The sequence below is a fragment of the Neofelis nebulosa genome, chromosome 10, assembly GCF_028018385.1.
Source record: "Neofelis nebulosa isolate mNeoNeb1 chromosome 10, mNeoNeb1.pri, whole genome shotgun sequence".
Taxonomy (NCBI): domain Eukaryota; kingdom Metazoa; phylum Chordata; class Mammalia; order Carnivora; family Felidae; genus Neofelis; species Neofelis nebulosa.
This window is the reverse complement of record NC_080791.1, coordinates 55,889,411-55,917,213: the sequence shown is the minus strand read 5'-3', so window position 1 is coordinate 55,917,213 and position 27,803 is coordinate 55,889,411. Positions and strand designations below refer to the sequence as shown.

At 39.2% G+C, this 27,803-nt stretch overlaps 1 protein-coding gene across 2 annotated transcripts; it reads right to left on the bottom strand.

Moving 5' to 3' along the window:
* Positions 1-213: 213 nt before the first annotated feature.
* Positions 214-27,671, bottom strand: THAP12 (THAP domain containing 12). 2 transcript variants are annotated; one of them, XM_058690349.1, is made up of 5 exons: positions 27,274-27,667; positions 12,817-12,937; positions 9,149-9,256; positions 4,601-4,637; positions 214-3,105 (listed from the first exon to the last, which is right to left on the bottom strand). In XM_058690349.1, exons 1-5 carry the CDS (start codon positions 27,360-27,362, stop codon positions 1,172-1,174), a joined length of 2,289 nt encoding a protein of 762 aa, XP_058546332.1. In that variant the 5' UTR covers positions 27,363-27,667; the 3' UTR covers positions 214-1,171. The 2 variants fall into 2 exon arrangements, with proteins under 2 accessions (XP_058546332.1, XP_058546333.1); XM_058690350.1 differs by lacking the exon at positions 9,149-9,256 and having other exon boundaries at positions 27,274-27,671.
* Between the last annotated feature and the right edge of the window lie 132 nt (positions 27,672-27,803).

Sequence of the window (27,803 nt, the reverse complement as noted above, 5' to 3'; positions counted from 1 at the left end):
CAGCATATAATATTAAAAAACATCAGTTAGATGAACCTTATTATTTAGTTATTAAAGAACCTTTTATATACCCCAAGTAGTAAGCCATATACCACCCCCCCCCAAAAAAACAAACCAAAAACCTACATTCTTCAATTGTGAAGGAGATATTTTTGAAAAAACAATTTACCACAAGAATCTGTTTTGTCCCCACCAAAAATAATGTGCCCGAACTTTAAACAAAATTCACATTTTATTTAGGTTGAAATAAACTATACAAAATTGATTTTCTTCACCAAAAATAACAGTAATATTTTCTGTATTATTCCTAGGTAAACCACAAAACACTTATTTTTGTAGGTTTTCCAGGTTTTGTTTAGAAATCAAGACGAGGCAGTAGATACAGTCATGGAAAAAGAGGAAAACAGACAAATCAGTTGTCAGTATCCATGGCCTCTGATCCTGTCTTGACCATGAAACAGAGGTGTTCAACAAATACCTGCTAAAAAGCTTATGAAGATGTAGGCTCAACAAAGGAATGTAAACAGCAACAACCCAATGTGGACCGACAATGGCAGGCTAGCCCATTCAAACTCTAACTGTAACTTGTTCCTTTAAGTTCGTTTGATAAAGACAAAATCTACACTGAAATCCTTGCAAGCTCACATGTTTTCCATTCTCTCTCTCTCTCTAGCTGTCTGATAACTCCCTTAAATCTCCATCACAGATTTTTAACATACTTAACACTCCAGGTCACTCATGAGCTTCATTGTAACATTTTATAAAATATATTCCTTTCTCCCACACCTCTTCCAAATCTATTTCTTCTAAGAACTGATAACTCAATACCCAACAACTGGATCCAGTGATAATAAATGTTATGTCTAAAATGACTTAACTAAAACAATTCCAAAGTGCCATTAGCAGAGATCCCACAGAAATGTAATGTGGCACTTTCAACGCTATCTTCTGGAAGAGCAGTTATGTCTCCAAAGCATAAGAGTTCAAACGGGGGCCATTTAAATAGGCAGATTATCAATGGCTAATGTACTCAATGAGAGGTCGGCAGGTCAAGATATTCAGTGATTAAGTGGCCTACGTATACCTGACAGCTTTTCCGTAAGATGTTTTCAAATTTCTTACAGATTTTTCCAAATATCAAACATAAGAGAAAGCCTACTTTAAAAGTCTCCTAAGTATTTTCAATGGTTTCTGAGTTATCTGTAGGAAGCTCTGACTTACTTGTATAGAGTTTGATATAGGTGTCTACCATTAAATCCAGATCATGTTTTATATCAAAATTTATGTTAAGCAAAGCCAAGTTACTTGACCTTTGGTCTGTCAAAGTGTTCCTCAGGTATGCTTTGAGACGCTTTCGCCCATTTTCATAGCGTTCATTCTCAACCTTCATCACAGGAAGAATGCATAGGACTTTCAGCAATGCATAAACATTAGGAAAAAACTTGATGTCTGGCAGATGCAGGGCTTCATAAATGGTGGATGGAAGCTCTATATCTTTCCCTCTGTGTTTCCACTTGATTCTCCAACAATGCAGCTCAGCTGAGAGTGTGTCCGGGTTGGGTAAGTCACTCCTGTACATGTCAGCATGGTGCTCCTCCGATGTATTAAATTTGAGCTGTCCCATGACAGAGGGCACCAGAGATAAGCATTTAAGAGCTTTGAGGTGCTGTTCTGAGAATATATCTTTCAGTTCCTGAATAATGTGTTCCACTGTTGGGACACTTAGAGTTTCTTTATAGTAACTCTCGGAGGTTAGCTGAGATTCCAGGTTACCTTGCTGGGCTCTGCGGAACTTCCCAGGGAGCTTCATCTGAATATCAAGTTTAGTAGCCAAATTTGTGGCTTCTTCAAACCAAAATTCATGATAAACTTCGATATTTTCCATCACTTCATTCAGTGAATGCAGTACTGCAGTCAAGCTACTGGCTGCAAAGAAGACATCGGAGGTTTGCCCCTGGAGATTTTTCCCAAAGGCTCTTGTAAAAGATAGAACATTTTTAAGAACGACAATGGTAACGACGAAATCAAAATCTGTTACCGCGCTACAGAGTACAAACGCTCGGCCAGCTATATAGTTATTCCATCTAATGTTTGTGTCACTATTTATACCATCTAAACATAAAACAAGTGCTTGTAGGAGGTCCACTAAAATTTCGAAAGCATCGTGCCTACCTGTCCACTGAGAATGGCAAATTTCCTTGAGTTCTTTACCCTTTTCCTCATTGTTCTGAAAGAGGACAGAAATGACATTGTCAAGCTCTAAAAGCAGTTGCGGAGATCGATGGAAGAAAGAACAGACTTCCTCAATGGTTCCTAATGCAACAGACACTCCCACAACAGGCACGGATTTTGCCAACCACATATTTAAGGCACAGGAAGAGCAAAGTGTGTAGACAGCTTGGGGATATTTCTCTAAAAGCCTAGAAGCAACAACTTTCATTTTGGAAGAAAATCCACTGGACACAATGTAAGCCTGGCCACGACAATACTCCATGTTCAATCCCCACTTCTCAGTTATCGTGGTGTGAAATTTCACAGCCAAAATTTCTGCATCAGCTTCATAAGGCAAGAAGCCCACAAATTCCTCTCTCAGGTTATGAGACTCATCGACAAACCTCACCAGCACAGGCAAGTGCTCTTCTCCTGCTATGTCCACTACGTCGTCAGTGATGATGGAAAAGAAGTGGGAGTCTCTCACTTCCCTGAGGGTTTCCTCCCGAATGCAGCTCTCACAGATCTCTAGCATCTGCTTCTGCTGTGTTTTCGAGCAGAACAATGTGTTAACTGCTGTTGTCTCAAAGCGCTTTCTCAGAACCTCTTCACCAGAATTTATCCGGCACTCCAGGAGTGCTTGAAAGTTATCCGGGGTAAAGAGACCCTCTGGGAGTCCATCAGTTTCATGCCCATCCAGAGGGATGTTTTGTTTTCCCATTAGAATTAAAATTTCAAATAAAGATTTTAAGTATTCTTTGTTTTCTTTCTCTTCAAGGGTTAGAGGTAAAATGTCTTCATCCTGTTCTTCACCCCCTTCTTCTGCACTGGGGTTCTGAGCATTGCTGTTGTTTATTTCTTTATGTTTTTGTTCCTGTTCAGAAGTTTCATCAACTGGAAAACAAAGAATCAATTTTATAAACAGGCTCATGAGGAATGATACAAACAAAAAAAATCATGTTTTTGATTGGTTAAATATTTAAATTCAGGAGCTCATCCATTCAACATTCACAACGTACCTATTGGACCACAGACTAGGATACAGAGGTTAAAATAAGACACACTCTAGTGGAGACAAAAACTGTACACAGAGATTTTAATCCTACATGTAAATGTTATATATAAGAGAGGAACGATTTCTTACAAACTTAACAAGGCACGTCACATAAAACACGTCCAGACCAGTAACGGTCCGTGCCCTCAGGAAAAAGAGGAAGAGAACTAATATTTATTGAAGCACTGTGTTGGCATTTTATATGTATCACATTACTCCCTCTATAGGCAGGTGCTATCAATCCCGCTTGACAAATGAGGAAAGTAAATAATTGCCCAAGGTCACAGATGTAGTTAAAAGGATGAAGGTGAAATTCAAATCCAAACCTGTCTGGTTCCAAGGTCCATGCTAATGCAATTTCTATGAAATCATTAAGCTACACTTTAATATGGGAGATGAGAATTATATAAGCCAACATAACATAAGGTATATTGACGCAATTTTTAGGGCAAATAATAGACTACTAGAAGTATCAGCCAAATCTCTTTGTACGTGGATTGAAAAACTGAGCCTCTGAGGTTAGCGTCCTGCCCATAGTCATATACACAACCTTGCAAGTCCTAGACCCTGTGGTCCCCTCTACGTTCATTTTCTAATCACCACAGGATATTAGAAGCTCTAACAACAAAATGAGTATAATTCTCCAAATCAGGCACCCTGTTTCAAGCTACTCTACTTCTGCGCAGAATACATCTCCCTCCTTTGCCTGACTCCCTCAGGACTACTGTCAGAATTAAATGAACAAAGTAAAGCACCTAAAGACTTAACATAAACAGTTATGTTACTAAAAATAATATTAATAATAGCACAGTAGGAGGAGGAGACCGAGAAGGAGGAATAATAGTAGTAATAGACAAAAACAAAAACAACGACTAGTCCTCATCCTTTGGTGACACAGGTCAGGCATCAGCACCTGCAGAAAGGCTACTGTGACTCCTACTCTCTATTAGGCTAAGTGTCCTCAAAGCACTTTTCCTTAAACATTTATCAAGAACTTATGATGCACCACACATCGGGTGGACAAAGATTCTGCTCTTGTCCTTTACTGCTGCCTTTCCTTCCCTCCATGGGGACACTGTGTGCCTGCCACCCCACCACACACCAAGAGCACAGCTAGTAGGGAAGCGGCCAAGTACGTGGCACAGTAGCACTCAATCAAGAAACTAAACTAAGACTTCTGTCTCACAGACAATTCCAGACCACAGGAAAATGCCTACCACACTCTTACATCACTCTCACGGTAGGTTTTGGACAACAACATATTTATTTGTCCTTACCAGGTCAAGGCCTTTTTAAAAGGCATTCAGAAGTTCAGTCATTAACACTATCACTTACTTTTTTTCTGTTTCAGTGTCCTGATTTCATCTTCACTCTAAGTGACAAGAAAAAAGAAGAAAAAAAAAAAAAAAAACACCTTTAAGAAAACTGAACTCTAGCACATCACTGTAGACTCATAAGTAAAAAGCATACTGTGACTCAAATTTAATTCCTTCGAAAGCATAAATTCCTTACAATGAATACATTCTTCAAACATAGAAATGACAGAAAAACCAGAAAAATAATTTACTAATGATTCCAAGCTCATAATAAAATACTAGAGGAGACAGGGTGCCTGGGTGCTTCACTCCGTTAAGCTCAAGTCATGCTCCCCGGGTCCGTGCGCCAGCTCCATGCTGAGAGCACGGATTCTCTCTCTCTCTCTCTGCCCTCCCCGCTTTCTCACCTTCTCAAAATAAATAAATAAACTTTATTTATTTAAGTTTTTTTAAAAACACTGAGGAGAAAGAATACATCGCTTAACTTACTTTATACTTAAATCAACTTAACTTTGGGTGACAAGTGTTTGAAAGCTAATAAAAGGCATGAAAGTACAGGATGGTGCTTGGCGTCAAATCCAAGGGGTCACAAATCATGTCCCCTCCAATTTGTTCCTGGGGGATGCCACGTAAGAGAGAGTTGCTGGATCCCAGAACCTAACACAAAAGCTGTGAGAATTCCCTGGGAAGCAGAAAGTAACACAGTACCAGTATGGAAGAGAAATGGATGCATACAGCATAGAGGGCCAAGTACATACAGGACTAAACCGAGGAAGAACTTTCCAGTTATGTCCTTTCTCTTCCTCTAACCCACTGCAATGCTTAAACCACAAACCACCCCATTACTATTCAGGAGCAGGCAAGGAGCACTACCAGTGACAGCTTGAGTTAGAAGGGTACCTGCTAGGCAGCATAGGAACATGATACTGATAACAAGAAACATCAGCAGGCTAGCCAATCTAGAACATTCCCTCCTTATCCCATGAGCTACAGTTACAAGGATGGCAAACCTATAAGAGTATGTCTGCATTAAGGTATTTGAGGTTCCCAAGGGGCAGAATATAGGGAAATGGTAGCTGGAGGATGGGAAGTGGCTGAGCTCCTCACTCCTGGTACATAGGGCTAAGAAGAGAGCTGATGTGGAAAACTACAGTGGTGTGTCACCATTCATCTAGGAGACATCCCAGAAAAACAAATAAATAAATAGAGGGAAAGAAATGTATGAAGAAATAAAAACTGAGGATTTCTCAGAACTTAAAGGTGTCAGTCTGGATAACTAAAAAACCATCTAGACACAGGTTAGCAAAATTAAAAATGTCAAATATAAAGAAAAAATACTAAAGACTTTGAGGGAGAAAAGCAAATCATCTAAAAAGTAACAAGAATTAGGCTAGCATCACACTTCAATAGAAATAATAAATGCAAAAACTAGAAAGAATCAGTATCACACAGACTACATATATACTCCATGAATTATTAATAACTTAATATTACAAAATAAAAGCTACAAAATGGTTTTAAAAAATAAACCCATGCCTGGAAACTAAAAACAAAAATAACCCTATGTTAAAGGAACAGGGGAATTTACAAAACACTCCTGACTAATCAACAAAAGCACTACATGTCTATAATTATGGGATACAGCTAAAACACACTTAGACATGTACAACTGTGAATACATACAAATATGAGCTAAACATTCAAGAAAGAGCCAAAAAATAAATCTCTCAAATCAAGATGAAACCAAATAAATCACAATGCAACCATCATTGATAATACTAACTGATTTCCTTGCAAACAATATTAAAATCATTTTAGGATCAGGGATGCCTGGGTGGTTCAGTCAGTTAGGCGTCCGACTTTGATTCAGGTCATGATCTTACAGTTCATGGGTTCGAGCCCGTGTCTGGCTCTGTGCTGACAGTTCAGAACCTGGAGCCTGCTTCGGATTCCGTGTCTCCCCCTGCCCCTCCCCTGCTAGTTCTCTCTCCCTCCCTCCGTCATTCTTGCTCTAAAAAACAAACATTAAAAAAATTTTTTTTAAATAATCTTAGGGTCAGAAAAACACAAGCGCTCCAAAATCCTATATGCAGTTCTTAAAAACAAATGAAATACAAGAGAAAACCAATAAATGAATCAAAATTGCAAACAAAATATTCCCTCACCCACCCCAAGCACTCTGATGGTTTTATGGTTTAACTTTCATGAGCAGAGAGTATATACCTTATACAAGTTTTTCCAGAAAATCTGAGAGAAAAGGAAAACTATCCAACTAATTTTATAAGGCTAATAGAACCCTGACATCATTAACTGGATAAGAGGAGTACAATGAAAGAAAATTACAGGACAACACTTATAAATGCAAAATCCTAAATAAAATATCAACCAACTAAATCAAACAAATGAAGAGAGATAATGCAATCAGTTAGGGTTCATCACAGGAATGCAAAGATGGTTCAACACCAGAAATCCATCAGCTATTCACTACATTAAAAAAAAACTGAATTTTTCTACTCAATAGATGCAGTTAAAGCTTTTGGTAAGTTCAACAAGTTATGATAAAAATTCGGAATATGAGGACTAAAAGGGAATGAAAGGAATTTCCTTAACTTGATAAAAACAGTATCAGGGGCACCTGGGTGGCTCAGTCAGTTGAGTGTCAGACTCTTGATTTTGGCTGAGGTCATTATCCCAGTGTCATGGGATTGAGCCCTGTATTGGGTTCCATGTTGAGCAAAGAGACTGCTTAAGACTCTCTCTGCCCTTCTCCTCACTAACACACACTGTCTCAAATAAAAGAAACCCAAAAAACCCTCTTTAACAGTATCAGCAACAAACATCACACTTAATGCAACAAGGCAAGCATATCATCTGTGACATTACTGGGACTGTTCAACACAGCACTTCTCAGGATCCTGACTAAACAGTAACACAAGCAACAGAAAAAATTAAAATTATGAGGATTAGAGGAGGCAAATTTGTCCTTATTTGGAGATGATAAAATCAACTTCATAGAAAACTCCAAAGACTAGTAGGAATTAACCAAAATTAGTTCTTCAAATTGCTGGAAACAATCTCAACCAGAATACATAACCTATACCAACAAAAACCATAATGTATTTAGGAAGTAATTTAAGGAATGTACACATTGTTCTCTTTTAAAAAACTGCAGCAAAAACCCTAAAGTTTTTTCAAATTTTTGACTTTCTGCACTCCTTAAAGTATGTTAATAGTGTATTCAAAGAACTAGTATTTAGTCTGGTCAATGGCTGCTGTTACCTGAAAGCTATTTTTTTCTGTTTATGGGTGGGACCAATTAATATTTTAAGATGTTAATCCAAAGCATTTGTGTTGAAAATCCCAATGCAATTTCTAGAAGAACTGGACGAAAGAATTCTCAAATTCATATGGCGGAATAAAGGTCCACAAGTAGCTAAGACAATTTTGAAAAAGAAGAGTTAAGAAACCACTGTATTTGCAAGTAAGATAAATTATAGAGCCATGGTAATAAAAGCAGTACATATGTGGTACTGTTGTGAACAGTGGTACATATGTGAACAAACACATTTTCCAATAAACAGAACAGAGCTCCCAGAAACACTGTGCATACATGGAAACTTGGTATATGACAGGGGTGGCACCTTAAAACCAGTGAAGGAAAGGACAGATTAACAGACCATATTGAGAAAACTGATTCTCTATAAGGAGAAAAATAAAATTAGATCTCTACTGAACACCATACATACAAAGCCCAGATGGATCAAAGATCTAAATATGAAAGGTAAACAAAGGAAAAATGAGGAAAATGAGATAAATGTTGTCTTAAAAAAGCACACAGTAGGTAGACTAAAATGACAAATATTAAATACATTAACATGAATACCAAAAAGAGGGGGAGAAAAATGGGAATGGTAATAGTGGAAGGAAGAGAAAAAATAATAAACAAAATAAGGGTCTTGCTGGTGGCAATGATGGCAGAAAGTCATGGACTGAAGAGCCTTGATTAATTTAATTTTGTTCACCTAATATTAACAAAAAGTGGTAGGTTTCAATTATTAGAACTAAAGGGTATCAAAGGAACATGAAAACATGCATAAATGATGCCATAAACAGATTTAAAAGCTTTTTCTAACCCTGTCAGTACTTAATGGTGACGGAACCATTATCTCTAGGTAAAAGTATCCATGTCTTAACTTCCATACTTTCCCTTTCTTTATCCCTTTGTCCTGAATTCTGGAAATATCCCTCAGTTCCACTTTCCTCACTACAAAAGAAAAGGTAGTGTTTTATTTTGTTCCCAGGAAGGGAATGTGCTAGTGGCCTATAATTAACAGCACACTTTGGCCCAAGTCAATGAGTATCAACTGGCTAAATTTGAGAACAATTTTCCAATTTAAACACTAATCATCTTACATCCATCCTTCTTCAATAATAACCACAGCATTTATTTCCCATGTTACCTTCGGAAATAGTAACTTGGGTTCAATTTTAAGATGAATGCATCTATATTTGATTTCACAGTATTATGGGGGGGGGGGTGGGAAAGCCAAAAGCACATTTGACATACCAATTCTTTTATTCGTTTTCTGTGTCTACTATGTGGATTGTTCAAATGACTGGTAAGATCAAATATTGTTGGTATTGCATTATCTCGAAGAACTGTCCTATAAGGACTCTGAAAAAGAAAAATGTGTTAATTCAGAGACAGTCCTTAAGAATGTATTACACATAAAGAAAATGCTATGTTAATGACTTCCCCAGTACTCCTTCACCTCCAGCTCTAAAGTGTAGAGACTTGCAGAATGATGATGTCCGTCCAGATCAGGTATTATTTCTAACTCTTTTTGTTTTTGCCCTTCTGGCAATCTTACTATTTTAAATTAAGGAACGAAGTTCATGGTAAGCATAAAAAATAAAATATATTTGCATTTTGCATATATATTTCTAATTCATCCTCCCAGCTACTTCACTGTTTAGCTCTTCCATGAGCCCACCAAATCTACAGCAGGCACAAGAGTTTCTCAATCTGTCCCTTTCTATGTTCTTAATTCTTCCCTACTTTCCCCGTGGTTCTATCCACTTTTCACTACTATTACTGAGAAGTATCAAGGTACGATGGACTGGTGGGACCCAGGAGACCTAGGAACTAGTCCAAATTCTACCAGTAACTCACTGTGAGATCCTAGCCAAATACTTTCCCTTTCTGGGCCTCAGTTGCCTCTTCTGAATAAATTTCTAGTGTTGAGCTAGACCATATTTCCCAAATTGAAATTATTCACATACTAATGATAACACTTGCATACCACCATCTGCACTCTCACATAATCCACTGACTTTTTAAGTCAGCATTGTCTTAAGCAACAAAAACTATAAAATAATGATTTTCCTGAGCTATATTTTTAACACATATTGTGAAATTCCTAAAATAAAAACTGATTCATGTGCCACTTGAACTCATTTATACCATGATATATATAATCATATTTCTGCAAACACTAAACTAGGTATTTCTAAATTTCTAATTCTAATGTTCTTATCACTGAAGGATGACCATTCTCTATCCTAATTCCCGTTAACCTAATCCAACCTGGCTAGACGCTAGATGCATACTTAGATGTTGACAGTCTTCAGCAGCCAACCCAGAGGTCGGGTAGGGACAAGAATTTTATTAACAGGAAGAGTAACAGATAAATAACTGCATATGTTCACCCCAGCTAGTCAAAGAAACAATGTCTTTTAATTTCTTCACAGATCTGCACTGATAAAGACAAAATACTCTTCTTTTTAAAAAGCTTTCTTGGGCGCACCTGAGTGGCTCAGTCGGTTAAGCGTCCGACTCTTGATTTCGACTCAGGTCATGATCTCACAGTTCATGAGTTTGAGCCCTGGGTCAAGCTCTGTGCGGACAGTGCAGAGCCTGCTTGGGATTCTCTTTCTCCCTGCCTTTCCCCCCAAGCCCCTCACCTCTCTCTCTCAAAACAAATAAACTTTAAGAAAAATAAAAGAAATAAAAAGCTTTCTTGGGAGCAGCAATTATTTCAAAGCTGATTATTAAAGCATGTTCAAAGTATATGCCAAACAAAAATAACAACTCCTATCTATATTTTTTCATCCAGAGAAGGAAGATAAGGATGATATGAAGAAAAAATATATAACTAAAGGGAACACACTATCTCAAGTTTTATCTAAAGAGTTGTTAAACACATTTGGGAAGTATTTCTATTCAGATTCATTTTCTAGATCACCCCCATGCCTCATAAAAAACAAAAAGAAAATCTATTTCTCAATGCCACTCAGCTTCTAGTGCTGGGCCAATTATCCTGAGTCTATTAGGAAGTCTGAATCAGAGATTGATCAGTGACACAATCACTGAAGGGAGCAAAAACTACACCCCAAACATCTCATCTTTCCCACTTAGCAAACATGTCACAACAGACACAAACATATACAGTCCACTCTTGATATCTTACCAATTATTAAATAAGGAGGGATAAAACATTCCTAATGAATTTCTTAAATTCACATCAATTTGCTACAAACCAAATTACAGACCGAAAAACAGAACATGAATTAAAAACATGTTACTTTTTAGAAATATTTATTTATAAGTACACATTCCAAAAAGAGCTATTTTCAATTTATGTGCAGGATAGTTTTAACTCAGTATCAAGATTTAATCTTCAACTGCTGAATTAAGGTTTGAGCATAAAGCAGTGACCTTACTCTAGCATCAAGGATAGTATCTGGCTTCAGTGGAACTAGCCATGAATGTTTACTGATGAGACCTTCAATGCCAAACTAATGAAGTCAAAACTCTCAAACATTTAGATACAGATATCATGTGTAGAGAGAACATTTTCTCGCATTTGCATTAATTTATTCAAGATTTAAGAATCTTGCGGAAATTTAAAAAGCAAAAATAGCTCATCTTTCTGTCCTATGCTCTGACTAAACAAGAATATGAGTGAACTACAATCTTACATGTCTCACAACAATCTTATTGGAATTATGTAATTAAAAGACCATATTTATTATTAAATAAAAATGCATTATGGCTTGTGTATTTAAAATAATAATTTGGGATATTTTTACTTAATGTCAAGAACATAAAAGTAGTTTGCCTTTTAAACATACAAAATCCCCTATTTTGGTTGATCATTATTACCCTCTTAACAAAACAAGGCAAAAATATCCCTCAAATATTTGTGATTAAACTGTTGAACCGGAATTGGCTCACCTCCCAATGACTTCACAAGTATCTGCTTCAATTAATTTTGAGAAATAAAATAACCCAATCATTCTTTAGTTTTCTGAAGCCTCTGCAAAATGTATCTGAAAAAAATATCAAAATAAATTGCTGCATAACAATATATAGTGTATCTTCAAATCAAGTTTATGTCTATCCCAATATCTGAGATGATACATTAGTTACACCTAAATAAGAAGATATTATTTAACAAAACTATCTCCCTAGTTTAAGTGTTTCAAATCTGCTTCATTTCAATCAAATCTGCCCTGTTTGTCTAAGTCATAGCAATAACAGAATCACAGAGGGTTAAAAATCTTAGATTTCAGAAATTATCTGGTTTAATCTTCTTATTAGAATTCGGGACCCAGAAGGGAAAGTGACCTGGCCAAATTCACATAGTTAACAGAAGTAAGCTTGAGAGATCCAGGTTTGATACGAAATTGCAAATTATTGAAAGAAATTATTTTTCACATTAATTATACAATTTTCTTCTTGTTGTAACTTGCACATAAAAATTAAGGGTTGGTTCTACCAGTACATACAAAAACATGAAAACAAAGAGCTCCATTTCTTGATAAAGATTTCACTCATAAAAAAAAGCTCTGGAGAATCTGCTCCAAATAAAAACACAAACTTTACCTTAAACAAACACTTTTATAATCATCTAAAATTTTCTTTAAAAAATTAAAAATAAAAAAATGAAATTTTCTGAAGGCTGCATAAGAAATGTAAAAAGGGCAACCTCTGTTGAGTAGTAATGGGGCATCAGAAACAGAGGGGTTAAAAAAAAATACCAGGCTTTTAAGAACAAATTAGATACTATTCAGCTCCAAATTTGTCTTCATCTTTAAAAAAAAAAAAAAAAAAAAAAGTGGCGGGATATAAGAATACACTCCAACATTAACAGATACAGATTTACACTGCCAACCAGATACTGAGTGAATGAGAGAGAAAACAAAAAAAACCCAAGCCCTTCTATTACTTACAGTTCTGCAGATCATAGAGGTCTCAAAGTGTTTGGCACATAATCGATAATGTTTATTTAGCTGATCAGGTGTTTTATCTTCTAAGTCTGCTCTCCTGCAATTCTCCACCCACTTCTGGCACCTATAAATAAAACCAAAATAAAACCAATTATGAAATATGAGCTCACCGTTTAAATTTCAGTATTCAGGGGCACCTGGGTGGCTCAGTTGGTTGAGCGTCCGACTTCAGCTCAGGTCATGATCTCATGATTCGTGGGTTCGAGCCCCAAGTCAGGCTCTGTGCTGACAGCTCAAAGCCTGGAGCCTGCTGAGGATTCTGTGTCTCCCTCTCTCTCTTCCCCTCCCCTGCTCATGCTCTGTCTCTCTCAAAAATAAACATGAAAAAAAATCTTTTTAAAATAAATAAATAAATTTTAGTATTCAGTTATAAGACAAATAAATATTATGGACAATGGATTCCTGCTCCCTTCTACCTGCAGAACATGATGTAATTTGGAGAAGATGATTGAAAACAAAATGAGAGCTGGAAGAAACCTTAGAAATCATTTAATACATTCAATTATAGACAAGATTAAGAAATAACTTGCTCAGAGTCATGTACAAAATCAGCAGCAAAACTAGAACTTAAACCTGAGTCTTTCAATTCTCAGCACATCCTAGCACCAGAGAGGAATCAATTATCAGTAGTTCAAGCAAAAGTTGCACAACCATGAAATCAACAGCCTAACACACTCCCTCGGGACTTCAACTTAAATAAGGTTATGAAACAACAATGTCATTACAAAAAATTAGTAAATAGATGTTTTATAAATAATTACAGTTTCTTACAGGAGCATGACGCCTGTGTTAATTTGCCTTATTATGAACATAATTTATTATCTACAGTATGTACACACTGTAAGATATGTAGATTGTAAACTCCAGGACTGCAGGGATTGTTCCTACACAATCTAGCACACAGAAGGTGTTGAAGATAATGAACAGACCAAGTCCATGCCCTCTTGGTACCTACATATCTGCAGAAAAACGAAAACAACAATGATGCATACTAAGCACTTGCTATGAGCCAGACACTGTTCTATGTCCTTTCCAAAGAGGGTACATTATCCCCCTTATGCAGATGAAGAAATGAAGGCACAGAAATATGAAGTAATTTGCTAAAGGTTACAACTAGATCTTTCTTTCCTTTATTCTCAAGTTTCTAGGAATAAAAATTCTGTCACAAAGAGTCACAAATCTGAAAACACATTCATTTTATAATCACATCATAGTATATTATGTCTTAACATTACAGTTCACACCTACACACACACACACACACACACACACACACACACACACACACACTGACACTTAATTCCCTCCACTCTGAATATGTAAAACCATGGTGAAATGTTGATTATCTAACTGAAACTAAAACCACACCTAAATAGTATAGCTTCTCATTCAACCAAGTATTACTGCACAGGCAATGATGCCTATGATGCCAATGATGCCTATGATGTCCATATTTTAATATTTTGCACAGTTGTGCAATATGATTTCATAAACTTTCATCTTTCAACGTCCAAATACTTAGTATAAAAACTGTCTTACTATAAAATAATTTGCCATACTGTTACAGCTGTTTTTTAATTCTTACATCTCTGAAGACCTTCCATACAGAATACTACTGTCTGTATGATCTCTGAACTAAGTTGAGACAGCTTTCCTATACCACAAGCACTCAGATTCAATCAAGAATAGATTGGGCAGAAAGCCCGATTAACTACATCTTGTCTTCCACATCAAATACCAAGAAGTAAATCTAGTATATGTGCTGCCAAAGTGAGCACACCAAGAAGTAAATCTAGTGAAAGATGTGCAAGACCTGTAACAAAAAAAAAAAAAAAAATGTTTTAAGTTTATTTATTTTGAGAGAGAGAGAGTGGGCACCAGTGGAGGGGAGAGGCAGGAGAGAGAGAGAGAAAGAAGGGGAGGGGAGGGGGAGGGGAGGGGAGGGGAGGGGAGGGGAGGGGAGGGGGAGGGGGAATCCCAAGCAGGCTCTGAGCTGTCAGAGCAGAGCCAATGCAGAGCTTGAACTCACGAAACATGAGATCATGACCTGAGCCAAAACCAAAAGTGGGACGCTTAACCGACTGAGCCACCTAGATGCCCCTAACTGAAAAGATTTTTTAAATAACTTAAATGATAAATTCATGGATTAGTACACTGAATTCTAAATATATCAATCTTCCCTAAATTGATTTACTGATTCAATACAATCAAAATCCCAACAAGTTCTTTTGTGCATGTCTCTTTGAATGTGTGTGTGTGTGTGTGTGTGTGTGTGTGTGTGTGTGTGTGAGTGAGAGTGAGAGAGAGAGAGAGAGAGAGAGAGAGAGAGATGGCAATTCTAAAACTTTTTATACAGAAATTCAAAGGACTAAGAATAGTTAAGATAACTGTGAGAAAAAAAGTTGAAAGACTTACACTATCAGATATTAAGATTTATTATAAAGCTTAGTAAGACAGTGTGGTATTGGGACAAGGATAAAACAATGAAACAAAATGGAGAGCTACGGACACTTAAGACTAAGGTAGTACTGCACAGCAGCAAAGACAAAATTTTTTTGTTTTGTTTTGTTTTTACAACAAATAGCATTGAGTCAGGGCACCTGAGTGTCTCAGTTGGTTAAGTGTCCAACTCTTGATTTCAGCTGAGATCATCATCTCACAGTTTGTGAGATCCAGCCCCACATCAAGCTTCATGCTGACAACGTGGAGCCTGCTTGGGATTCTCTCTCCCTCTCTTTCTCAAAATAAACTTTAAAAAAATATTTAATAGTGCTGAGTAAATTCAATAGCCATATGAAAAAAATTAATCTGACCCCTACTTCTGTATCATATACACAAAAATAAATACCAAGTAGACTGTAGATCTAACTATGGAAGTAAAACAATAAGCTGCTAAAAGATAACACAGGAGACTATCTCCATTACCTTGGCCAAGACAAAGATAATTTAAAGAAGGCAACAGAAAGCACAAACTCTAAACCAAAAGATGAATTAATTTGGCTACTTTATTATTTTTTTAAATATTTATTTATTTATTTTTGAGAGAGAAAGAGCGAGCATAAGCAAGGGAGGGGCAAAGAGAGGGAGACATAGAATCTGAGGCAGGCTCCAAGCTGTCAGCACAGAGCCCAATGCGGGGCCCAAACTCATGAACAGTGAGATCATGACCTGAGCCAGAGTCAGACACTTAACCGACTGAGCCACCTAGGCCTCCCTAATTTGTCTACTTTAAAGTTAGTAACTTTTCTTCATTAAAAGAAGCCATTTAAGAGTGAAATGGCAACCTACAAAATGGAAGAAGGTATCTGTAATACGTATATCCAACAACAGACTCATATCCAAACTATATCTTTACAACTCCTGCAAATAAATTTGACAACCCAATATAAAAATGGGCAAGAAACTTGGAAAAGTAACTTACAATAAAAAGGTTATCCAGATCGGGGTGCCTGGGTGGCTCAATTGCTTAAGTGACTGACTCTGGATTTCGGCTCAGGTTGTGATCTCACAGTTCATGGGTTCAAGCCCCGTATCAGGCTCTGAGCTGACAGCACGATGCCTGCTTCGGATTCTGTCTCCCTCTCTCTCTGCCCCTCCCTTGCCCCCCCAAATAAACAAACATTAAAAAAAGTTGGTTACCCAGATGGCCAATACACACGAAAAAAATGTTCATGGGAAAAAAAGGGCTCAATCTCATCAGGGAAATACTAATAAAAACCATTAACGAAATATTACTACATACCTGCAAAAATGACTACAATGCAAAAGAGATAATACCAAAGATTGATAAGAAAGTGAAAAAACTTTGCCTGTCAACAGTAAAGAGCATAAACTGTAGTATACTATTGTATACAGAATACTATTCAGCAATGAAAATGAATGAACTAGCTAGATCGCACAAACATAATGCTGAGCAAAATAAGCCAGGAGTACATGCCATGATTCCTTCTATATAAAGTTCAAGAATAGACAAAACTTGAGGTGCCTGGCTGGCTCAGTTGGAAGAGCATGTGACTCTTGTGAGTTCAAGCCCCATGTTGGGTATAGAGATTACATACATACATACATAAGAAAGAAATCAGATGCCATTTAAAAAAAAAAAAAAAGAACAGGCAAAACTCACCTATGGTGATTATGCAGGAAAAAACTTAATATAGCAGGCCCAAGACTGCTATCTTCATAAAGGCTTGTTTGTAAGGATGGCCTTTTAGCTTGTGCCTGGAAATCTGGCTAACAAGCAGTTCCCTAACACTGACAAAAACTTTCCCTAACTGATAAGGTGGCTCATTGTGCTTAGACTGTGCAAACAATATGATTCATACTGAACATCTGCCTTCCTTCTGGGAGTCTAGAATTTTAGTACATGCTAGGCAGAGTGTGTCTATGTGACCAGATCCCAATAAAAACTTTAGGCACTGGATCTCTAATGGGTTTCTCTGGGTAGAAACATGTTCTATATCTCAAACATTACCTGGGTATTCATTTTATAAAAATTCATCAAATTCTGGGGCACCTAGGTGGCTCAGTCGGTTAAACTACCGACTTGATTTCGACTCAGGTCATGATCTCATGGTTCGTCAGTTTGAGCCCCGCATCAGGGCTGCACTGTTAGTGCAGAACCTGCTTGGGATCCTCTGTCTCCCTCTCTATCTCAAAAATAAACATTTAAAAAAATTCATCACGTTCCAGTCTACTAATTTTGCACTTTCTATATATGTCATATATCAATAAAAGACTCCTTCACTCTGTCCCTTATTCTTAGTAACCAACTAACCTAATTGTGTCAAGTCAGACAGTGACTCTGACTAGGGAGAGTGGGATAATGACAGCCTCAGAGGAGAGAGAATTTGGGATATTAGTTTTATATATACATATATATATATACACATATATATAGTTACATATAGATATATATAATTATATAGTTTATATATATAACTATATATATATAATATATATATAGTTATATAGATATATAGATATATATACATATATGTAAATCTGGGTGAAAGTTTCATGGACATGTCACTCTGAAAATCCAATAAGCCACACACTTATGATTTGGTGATCATCTGTGTACATGTGTTTTACACCAATTAAGTTATTAAAGTTTTTGTGACTACAATTTTTTTACATATATACATGTATGTACATGCATATGTTTGTGTATACACACAAACGTACACACACACACACTCTAATATGCTTTTAGGCACATATATAATTATCTCTCAAATTTACCACTGTCTCCCATTCCCTAGATCTCTCTGTCGCTGTTCATGCACTCCAGACTCCATAGTCTTTTCCCTTAGCAGGTGAAGTGACTCTCCAAATCCATCTAACTTCCAAACTGGTCTTTTACCTTTCTCTACCTAACACCTTCTCCATGCTGAGAGTAAATGTTTTAAAGTTTTGGGGTTTGGGTTTTTTTTTTTTTTTTTTTAAGTTTATTTTGAGAGATAGCATGAGTGGGGGAGGGGCAGAGAGAGAGAGAATCTCAAGCAGGCTCCACACTGTCAGCAAAGAGCCAGATGTGGGGTATGAATTCACAAATGGTGAGATCATGACCTGAGCTGAAATCAAGAGTCAGACACTTGGGGGCGCCTGGGTGGTTCAATCAGTTAAGCGTCTGACTTCGGCTCAGGGCATGATTTCATGGTTCATGGGTTCAAGCCCTGCATTGGGCTCTGGCTAGACAGCTCAGAGCCTGGAGCCTGCTTCGGATTCTGTCCCCCCCCCCCCCCCCCCCCCCCCCCGCTCTCTCTGCCCCTCCCCTGCTCGCACTCTGTCTCTCTCTCTCAAAAACAAATAATAAACATTTTTAAAAATTAGAAAAAAAAAAGAGAGAGATACTTAACCAACTGAGCCCCAGGCAACACTGCTGAGTAAACATTTTAAAGAGCCAATTTCAGAATGTCTTTCCTGCTTAAGATCCTTTAGTGGCTTCTCATGACTCTTAGGATAAAGAAACAATTCCTTACCTGTCATAAGACCCTGAACAATTTGGACCTTGTCTACCTTTCAATCTTCTTATCGAACCACTCTTCTACTCTCTGCCTCTTTACATGCCTTACTTCAGTTCCATGAATGCACTGTGATTACTTCTAGGGTTGTTCCCCATGCTGTTTATTCACCCTAGTATCTTCTTGTCTTTTTTCACTTCCCTGGCTAAGGAAAGCCTATGCAAAGATCAGCCTTCAGATCTTATCTTAAAGATCATTTCTTGAAGGAAACTCTTCTGATTCAGGTATGTATACATATGTGTATGAGTATGTACACACACACACAAACAGAGAAGACTCCTCTTCCTCTCTGTATATGGTCTCTCAACATCCTGTATTTAACCTACTATATTACCATGAGCATAAACACGCCTTAGTATATCCCATCTAAATAATTCTTAACTTGGATCCTCTACACAGCAAAACTAGAGCCCATGTTCACTGTATCTCACATTCTTTCCTCAATCAATTCCAAGGAGGCTTCTGCTTTATCCCTTTTCCATTGAAACTGCTCAAGATTATGAATGACTTCCACCCTGCCAAATCCAATGGTCACTTTCTATCTTCATCTTAATCACCTTTTCAGTACTATTCAGCCTTTTTTTTTTAATTTTCCCTTTGATAGTTCTCTACTAATGCAGCATTTCCAAAAACATATTTCAAGGAACACTAGTCAACTGTTTCATTAAAATTTAAAAAGTTTTGGGGTACCTGGGTGCCTTAGTCGGTTGAGTGACCAATACTTGGTTTCAGCTCAGGTCATGATCTTATGGTTCTTAAGTTCAAGCCACTCACTGGGCTCTACTCCACAGTGCCTGCTTGGAATTCTCTCTCTCCCCCTCCCCCACTCATGCTATCTCTTAAAATAAACTTAAAAAGAAAGAAAGAAGAAAGAAAGAGAACTGCATTTTCCAAAACAAACAAAAAACATTTAGCCAAAAGAATGGCATTGTTTTCCATCTCTGCAAATCTTCTTAATGTCTATCTTAATCTGTTGTCACATGTGGTTTTGGCTGAAGTATATGAAGAAACTCTGGCCTCACACTGCTATGCAGTTAAAAAAGGTAATTAAAATGTTCCTCCCTTACCCATATTACTGTGAATGTTCTTTGATACTACACCAAAACTCCACAAGTGGTGGTTTCTTAAAGATGAGTTGCGGGGCGCCTGGGTGGCGCAGTCGGTTAAGCGTCCGACTTCAGCCAGGTCACGATCTCGCGGTCCGTGAGTTCGAGCCCCGCGTCAGGCTCTGGGCTGATGGCTCGGAGCCTGGAGCCTGTTTCCGATTCTGTGTCTCCCTCTCTCTTTCTGCCCCTCCCCTGTTCATGCTCTGTCTCTCTCTGTCCCAAAAATAAATAAAAAACGTTGAAAGATGAGTTGCAATGTGGAATCTGAAACCAGACCAATGAGCTTTCTCACTCTATTACATTGAAATCCATCTTGGTGTATCTTACACTTTGACTGGAGCTTTTATCTGTGCATGTCTTTGTAAAATCACAAATTGGTCAATTTGGAAAATACCAGTTCAGCGAGTTATGCAAACGACCACTATACAATTTATTTTAAAAGTCACATTTATCAATGTCACCACTCATCTCATTAGAAAAGCTTTAGAGAGTTGTCAAGCTCAAAGTGGTGCCTATGAATTCTCCAAAATTGTCATTTCTGCTTGAATTTCAATTGTTTCCCTTGAAGTGGCAGGCTTATGTCACTCATTTCCAAGAAAGGGCCTACAAACATTGGCATTTATATAATCATACTTAGAAAACACAACATACAACTTACTGAGCAATGACGTTACTATGTTATGTAGCCCCTCAGAAACCCCACTGCACACTCCTGAAAGAATGAGCAAGAAAAAGGCAAATAACATCAGTGTCATTATGAAATAGTTTTTTACTTTGTGGCACTCCTTCATGAGTGCCCCAAAAAACCACTCTTCTACATTTTACAAGGCAGAGTATATCAACTCTCAATTAACTTTGATTAAATTGCCATAAAAACCTTGGAAGACCTCGCCACCTCAGGGGTGAGTTAGAGCTAATTGGCTGAGAAGCAAAAAGAGGGCTTCAATTGTTCAGCTCACTGTAACAGAAGCATTTCATTAGCTCTCCTTGTACCTTCACCTAGTCTGGGGATGAGCCCCACTATGAGCTGCCCCCAGGTTCTTGCCAAGCCTTGGCATTAGTCAAGCCATCGTGGGGCAATCCAGATTTAGGCAGTTTAAAAAACTTTTAACTTTAGGGGAGCCTGGGTGGCTCTGTTGATTACGCGTCCGATTTCAGGTCAGGTCATGATCTCGTGGTTCATGGGTTCCAGCCCCGTGTTGGGGTCTGTGCTGACAGCTCAGAGCCTGGAGCCTACTTTGGACTCTGTGTCTCTCTCTCTGTCCCCCCTCTGCTCACGCTCTGTCTCTCTCTCAAAATAAACATTAAAAAAAAAAGTTTTTGATATGGCACAAAAACAGACACTCAGATCAATGGAACAGAACAGAGAACCCAGAAATGGACCCACAAACATATGGCTAACTAATCTTTAACAAAGCAGGAAAGAATACCCAATGGAATAAAGACAGTCTCTTCAGCAAGAGGTGCTGGGAAAACTGAACAGCGACATGCAGAGGAATGAGCCTGGACCACTTTCTTATACCATACACAAAAATAAACTCAAAATGGATGAAAGACCTAAATATAAGACAGGAAGCCATCAAAATCCTTGAGGAGAAAGCAGGCAAAAACCTCTTTGATCTTGGCCACAGCAACTTCTTACTCAACACGTCTCTGGAGGCAAGGGAAACAAAAGCAAAAATGAACTACTGGGACCTCATCAAAATAAAAATCTTCTGCACAGTGAAGGAAACAATCAGCAAAACTAAAAGGCAACCGACAGAATGGGAGAAGATATTTGCAAACGACATATCAGATAAAGGGTTAGTATCCAAAGTCTATAAAGAACTTATCAAACTCAACACCCAAAAAAACAAATTATCCAGTGAAGAAATGGGCACAAGACATGCATAGACACTTCTCCAAAGAAGACATCCAGATGGCCAACCGACACATGAAAAAATACTCCACATCATTCATCATCAGGGAAATACAAATCAAAACCACAATGAGATACCACCTCACACCTGTCAGAATGGCTAACATTACCAACTCAGGCAACAACAGATGTTGGCGAGGATGCAGAGAAAGAGGATCTCTTTTGCTGCTGGTGGGAATGCAAGCTAGTGCAGCCATTCTGGAAAACAGTATGAAGGTTCCTCAAAAAATTAAAAATAGAACTACCCTACGACCCAGCAATTGCACTACCAGGTATTTATCCAAGGGATACAGGTTTGCTCTTTCAAAGGGGCACATGCACCCCCATGTTTATAGCAGCACTATCAACAATAGCCAAAGTATGGAAAGAGTCCAAATGTCCAACGATAGATGAATGGATAAAGAAGACACGATATATATATATATATATATATATATATATATATACATATATATATATACACACACACACACACACACACACACACATACACGTACACACACACAATGGAGTATTACTTGGCAATCAAAAAGAATGAAATCTTACCATTTGCAACTACATGGTTGAAACTAGGGGGTATTATGTTAAATGAAATTAGAGAAAGGCAGATATCATATGACTTCACTCATGTGAGGACTTTAAGACACAACAGATGAACATAAGGGAATGGAAGCAAAACTAATATAAAAACACGGAGGGGGACAAAACATAAGAGACTCTTAAATATGGAGAACAAACAGAGGGTTACTGAAGAGTTGTGGGAGGGGGGATGGGCTAAATGGGTAAGGGGCATTAAGGAATCTACTCCTGAAATCACTGTTGCACTATATGCTAACTAATATGGATGTAAATTTAAAAAAATAAAATAACTTTTTGATAAATAAATAAAATTTTAACTTTAATTTTAAATAATTTATGCTCTCCGTACCACCTGCCTAAGGTGAGTTGATTCAATTATTTTATAGTTAAAAAAAAATGCATAAGTAATGTGGATAAAAGGTACAGCATAGGAAATATAGTCAATGGTATTAGAACAGCACTGCAGGGTGACAGACGGTAGCTACAGCTGTGGGACCACAGTGTAATGTACGGACTTGTTGAATCACTAGGTTGTACACCTGAAACTAATGTTCAACACTGTGTCAACTATTAAAAAAAACTAAAATAAACAAATAAAAAGCACATTAATGCCACTTTTTCTAAACCAATAAAAGGTACTATATTTTGAAATTCCACATTGTGCCCTTTATTAACTACACTTTTGAATTTTAAATTACTTCAAATAGCTGTTTATAAGAGTGTCCGTGGAATTTATAAATATAACAAATGGCAAACGGGCACCTGGCTGGCTCAGTCAGTGGAGCATGTGACTCTCGATCTCAGGGTTTTGAGTTTGAACCCCATGTTGGGTGTAGAGACTACTTAAAATAAAATCTTAAAAAAATTTTTTTTTCAACGTTTTTTATTTAGTTTTGGGACAGAGAGAGACAGAGCATGAACGGGGGAGGGGCAGAGAGAGAGGGAGACACAGAATCGGAAACAGGCTCCAGGCTCCGAGCCATCAGCCCAGAGCCCGACGCGGGGCTGGAACTCACGGACCGCGAGATCGTGACGGACCGCGAGATCGTGACCTGGCTGAAGTCGGACGCTTAACCGACTGCACCACCCAGGCGCCCCAAAATATATTTATCTTTATTGTTAGTTAACAATATTAACTTTTCAAGAATAGGTTAGCAATGTCACCTTTTATCAACCTTCTCTGACTCATTTACAGGAAAAAAACTAATTATAAATAACCCTAAAAATACTGTTGCTAATTTAATACACACCTCTGAAAACTACTTCTTTATTATAATTAATTCTGGGCACAGTAAAAAAGAAACTGTCAAATACAGAAGAATTTGAAATCCTTGGTATGGGAAGACTTGGTTTAGATAAAAAGTTAGGATCTTGATGACATTATGTCCACTAAAATAAGCCAGATATAGAGAACAATTATATGATTCCATTTCCATGAAGTACACAGAACACACAAGGACTGAAAATGGGATGAATGGGGGGGTGGGGAAGGGAGAGGAAAGGAGTTATTGCTTAACAGTTACAGTTTTTGCTTGGAGTAATGGAGAAAGCTTTGGAAATAGATAGTACTTGCACAACACTGTGAATGTAATTAATGTCACTGAATTATACACTTAAAATGGCAAATTTTATGTTATGTATTTTACCAAATGTTTAAAAATTAATAATATAATATATACTGAATAATATATAATATGCATTAAAATATAATGTATATTAAGAGTGCATTTAATATACATTTTAAATGGGTGGTATATGCATTATTATTATCTCAATAAAGATGTTAAAAGAGTTAAGAAAAGTTCATAATTTGGTCTTGAAATATTTAAAGGGCTCTGACACGGAAAAGGGCACAGAGTTGCTCAGTGTGACCCTGGGAATAAAACCAGATCTCCAAAGCATAAATTATAGGGAGGCATGTTTCCACTCAATACAAGGAAGAAACGCCAAAGCTTTACAAAATCTATTTTTAAAAAAATTTTTTTAACATTTTATTTATTTTTGAGAGAGAGAGAGAGAGAGAGAGAGAGAGTGGGAGGGAGACAGAGCACAAGTGTGTATGTGTGGGGAGGGAGAGGGAGGGAGAGGGAGAGAGAGGGAGAGAGAGAGAGAGAGAGAGAGAGAGAGACAGACAGACAGACAGACACAGAAACCGAAGCAGGCTCCAGGCTCTGAGCTGTCAGCACAGAGCCCAACGCGGGGCTCAAACTCAAAAACTGTGAGATCTTGACCTGAGCCGAAGTCAGACGCTTAACCGACTGAGTCACCCAGGGGCCCCTTACAACATCTTAAATGTCCCTTCACAAAGCAAAGAGTCACTGGAGGTGTTTCAACAAAGACCCCCCTGTCAGGCATGCACAGGGCCCCTAAAGGGTCCATAAATACCTTGATAGTGGAATGCAAAATTGTGTCTATGTCTTTTCTCCAGTAGTCTTTACCTTAGATTCTCAAAGGGGACCAATGGCACTAGATCTAAAAACTCCTTCTCAATTTGAGACTGTACACCCCTATACTCCCAAGGAGTGTAATGAAAAGAGCATTCTCTATAGTATATGGATACAAAAGATCTATGGTTCAGAATCAACTAGTGGCGCCCTCATTATGCAAATGAAATAAACTCTCAGGAATGCCCTTGGGCTACAATTTGGGTAAAAGGAAGATAATGCTTAATGGGGTAAGGCGCAGTCAGATTCGGATGCTCCTCTTCTCTGCTCCCATAAAACCCAACAGCTATTCCTCACTCTTTTGAGCTAGTTTTCCTCACCTGCCTGAACTTTAAATACCAGGAATGCCCCAAGGCTCAATCCTCAGACCTACTCTTTTACTAACCCCATAGCATGGCTTTAAATACCCTCTATAAACTCAGAACAACCCATATTTACAATCTCTAGTCTGAAAGTCTCTAAATTCCAGACTATCTTTTTATGGTTTTAGCTCTAAAATATTTAGGTTACTGATCTAAATATGGGCCATTCTGAGTTCGTTTCTGGATACGGTATGAAGAAAAACATCTATTCCTGCACATCAATCAAGCTTCTCAAACTTCACACGTCCCAAACCAACTTTTAATATGCCTCCTCCAAAGCTGCTCCTCCCAGTCTTCCACAGCTCAGTAAATGCTCAGGTTAAAAAAAGGAGTCATTCTTCCCCTTTTCTCTTACAACCTCCATCTAAACCATTTAACAAATCCTGTTGGCTTCACCTTCAAAATGTATCTCAAATACAACAGCTTACCACCTTCTCCTCTACTAACCTGGATTACTGCAATTGCCTTTAGCTGGTCTTCCTGCTCTCGCCTTTGCTTCCCTACAACCTATTTAACAAGTAGCCAGCCATCCTGTTTCAAGTAGTCTCTCTGCTCTAAACCCTTGGATGACTTCCTGTCACAGAATAAATGCCACAGTGCTTTACATGGCCTACAATGGCCTACACAATTTGCCCCCACTATACAAATGCATACAGTTTTCTGGTCTCATTTTTTCCCTTCTCCCTCCTTCCTTAAACCAGCTCTACTGTCCATGTACTTCTGGCTGTACCTGTAACATGCATGCCCTGACTTCGCATTTACCGTTTCCACAGACTAGAAAGCTCTTCCCCTAGGTATCTGTATGGTTGGCCTGCTCACCTACTTCTAGTCTTTGCTCAAATTCTCCTTCTTAGTGAGATCTTCTTTGACCACCCTATTTAAAATAGCAATTGTGTCTCCCCTGCTACTCATTTCTCACCCCCCCACACACATTTGCCTTTTCTCCATAGTATTTATCACCATATAACATACTGTATTTACATATTTATTTGTCTATTTTCCTGCTAGAATGTAAACTTCATGAGAGCAGGGGCTTTGATTTGTTCATCTGTATACTCCCAATGCTCAGAGCAATGCCTAGCACACAGGAGACCTTCAATAAATATTTGTGGAATAAATAGGGTGCTATATTATAATCGCCTTCTTCCTTATGTCTCCTTAACAGACAGTGAGCTTCCTGCAGGCAGCAACACTGTCTCATTCACATCTGAATTTCCAGCACCTAACACTAGTGCTCGGCACATAGTAAGTACTGGTTTGAAATGAACGAATGAACAAGAAGAGGCCAGAGAAAATTCTTCCGACTATCACAGTCCCTACTCTATCACTCTTTAAACGGACACCAGAGCGTGTGGGTTAACTCAAGGAAGAGGTTTCAATACCAATTCCCACGCCTGTGGGCGTATCCCCCCACTCTACCCTCCGTTATCCCCATTATTAACCAAGTGAGACAATGAGTAACGGTCAGAGCCAGAATTTGAACCGTGAACAAGCCCGATGGAGGAAGTAACTGTGACTTGACGAGATCAAAGAAGGTGACCGGACTCTAAAAAGAAACACTGTCCCGGGGGTGGTGGCAAGAAGAAGGAAGGGCCCTGGGGTGACCACAACCACAGAATCCAAGTCCCTCTTTTGACAGCTGAGGAAACTAAAGCCTAGAGAGGAAAGCGACCTGCCCGAGGTCACCCAGCAAGCTAACCAGGGCGAGAACCCAGCTCATCCCGCCCGCGCGCCGCCCCAGTTGCCTCTGGGTTCGGGTGGTGCCCTCGGCGCCGAGCCCCCGCTGGCGCACGTGCTCCGAGGTCCCCGGGCGCTCGCCGGCCGGCTGCTCCAGGCCCGTTCCCCACCTGGGACCGAGGCTGGGGTCGACGACCCGTGGCCCACTCCCCACGCAGCCCCGGAGCCGGCGGTTGGCAGTGCGCACCGCAGAGGTGGGCCCGGGCTGCCGGCTCGGCGCCCGCCGCTTACCTGGCCGGATCCCGCGGGAACCTGAAGAAGGCCAGGTCCGACTGCGTGCTCTTTCTCGTACAGTTGGGGGCAGCGCAGAAGTTCGGCATCGTCGCCCACCCGCCGGCCGGCCCAGCACTCCCCTCCCCGCCTCCTCAGGGCAGCCCGCCCGCCCGTCGGGGCCGGGGAGGGGAGCCAGGCCGGCCGGCCGGCTCGGCAAGGCCGGCGCGCCGGGGGGAGGGGCGGCGGGCGAGAAGCCGCGAGGGGCAGGAGGGGCGCCGCGGTCCGAGGCCGGGCTGGGGACGCGGCTCCACAGTGCTGTGAGCGGCCGGGAGGATTTACCGCCGCCGCCGCCGCTGCCGCTGGTGCACCTCCCGCCCGCCCGGGACGCTGCCGCCTCCTTCCCACAATGCACCCTGGCGCCCGGGGGTGCCCTCTCTTCTCTCAGCCTTCCTCCCCCGCCCCCTCCTTTCCGCCGACTTCTCCGCAGGCGGGCACGCGCAAAGAAGCGCGCCGGCCGGGGTGTGGCGCGGCGGAGGCGAGGCCTGGCG

Excerpts from the sequence above, each read along its gene's own strand:
- THAP12 (XM_058690349.1), bottom strand. The coding sequence starts at position 27,362 with ATGCCGAACTTCTGCGCTGCCCCCAACTGTACGAGAAAGAGCACGCAG. Across the intron at positions 12,938-27,273 it reads TTCCCGCGGGATCCGGCCAG|GTGCCAGAAGTGGGTGGAGA; the intron begins GTAAGCGGCGGG and ends TTTTATTTATAG. Across the intron at positions 4,638-9,148 it reads GAAAACGAATAAAAGAATTG|AGTGAAGATGAAATCAGGAC; the intron begins GTATGTCAAATG and ends CTTGTCACTTAG.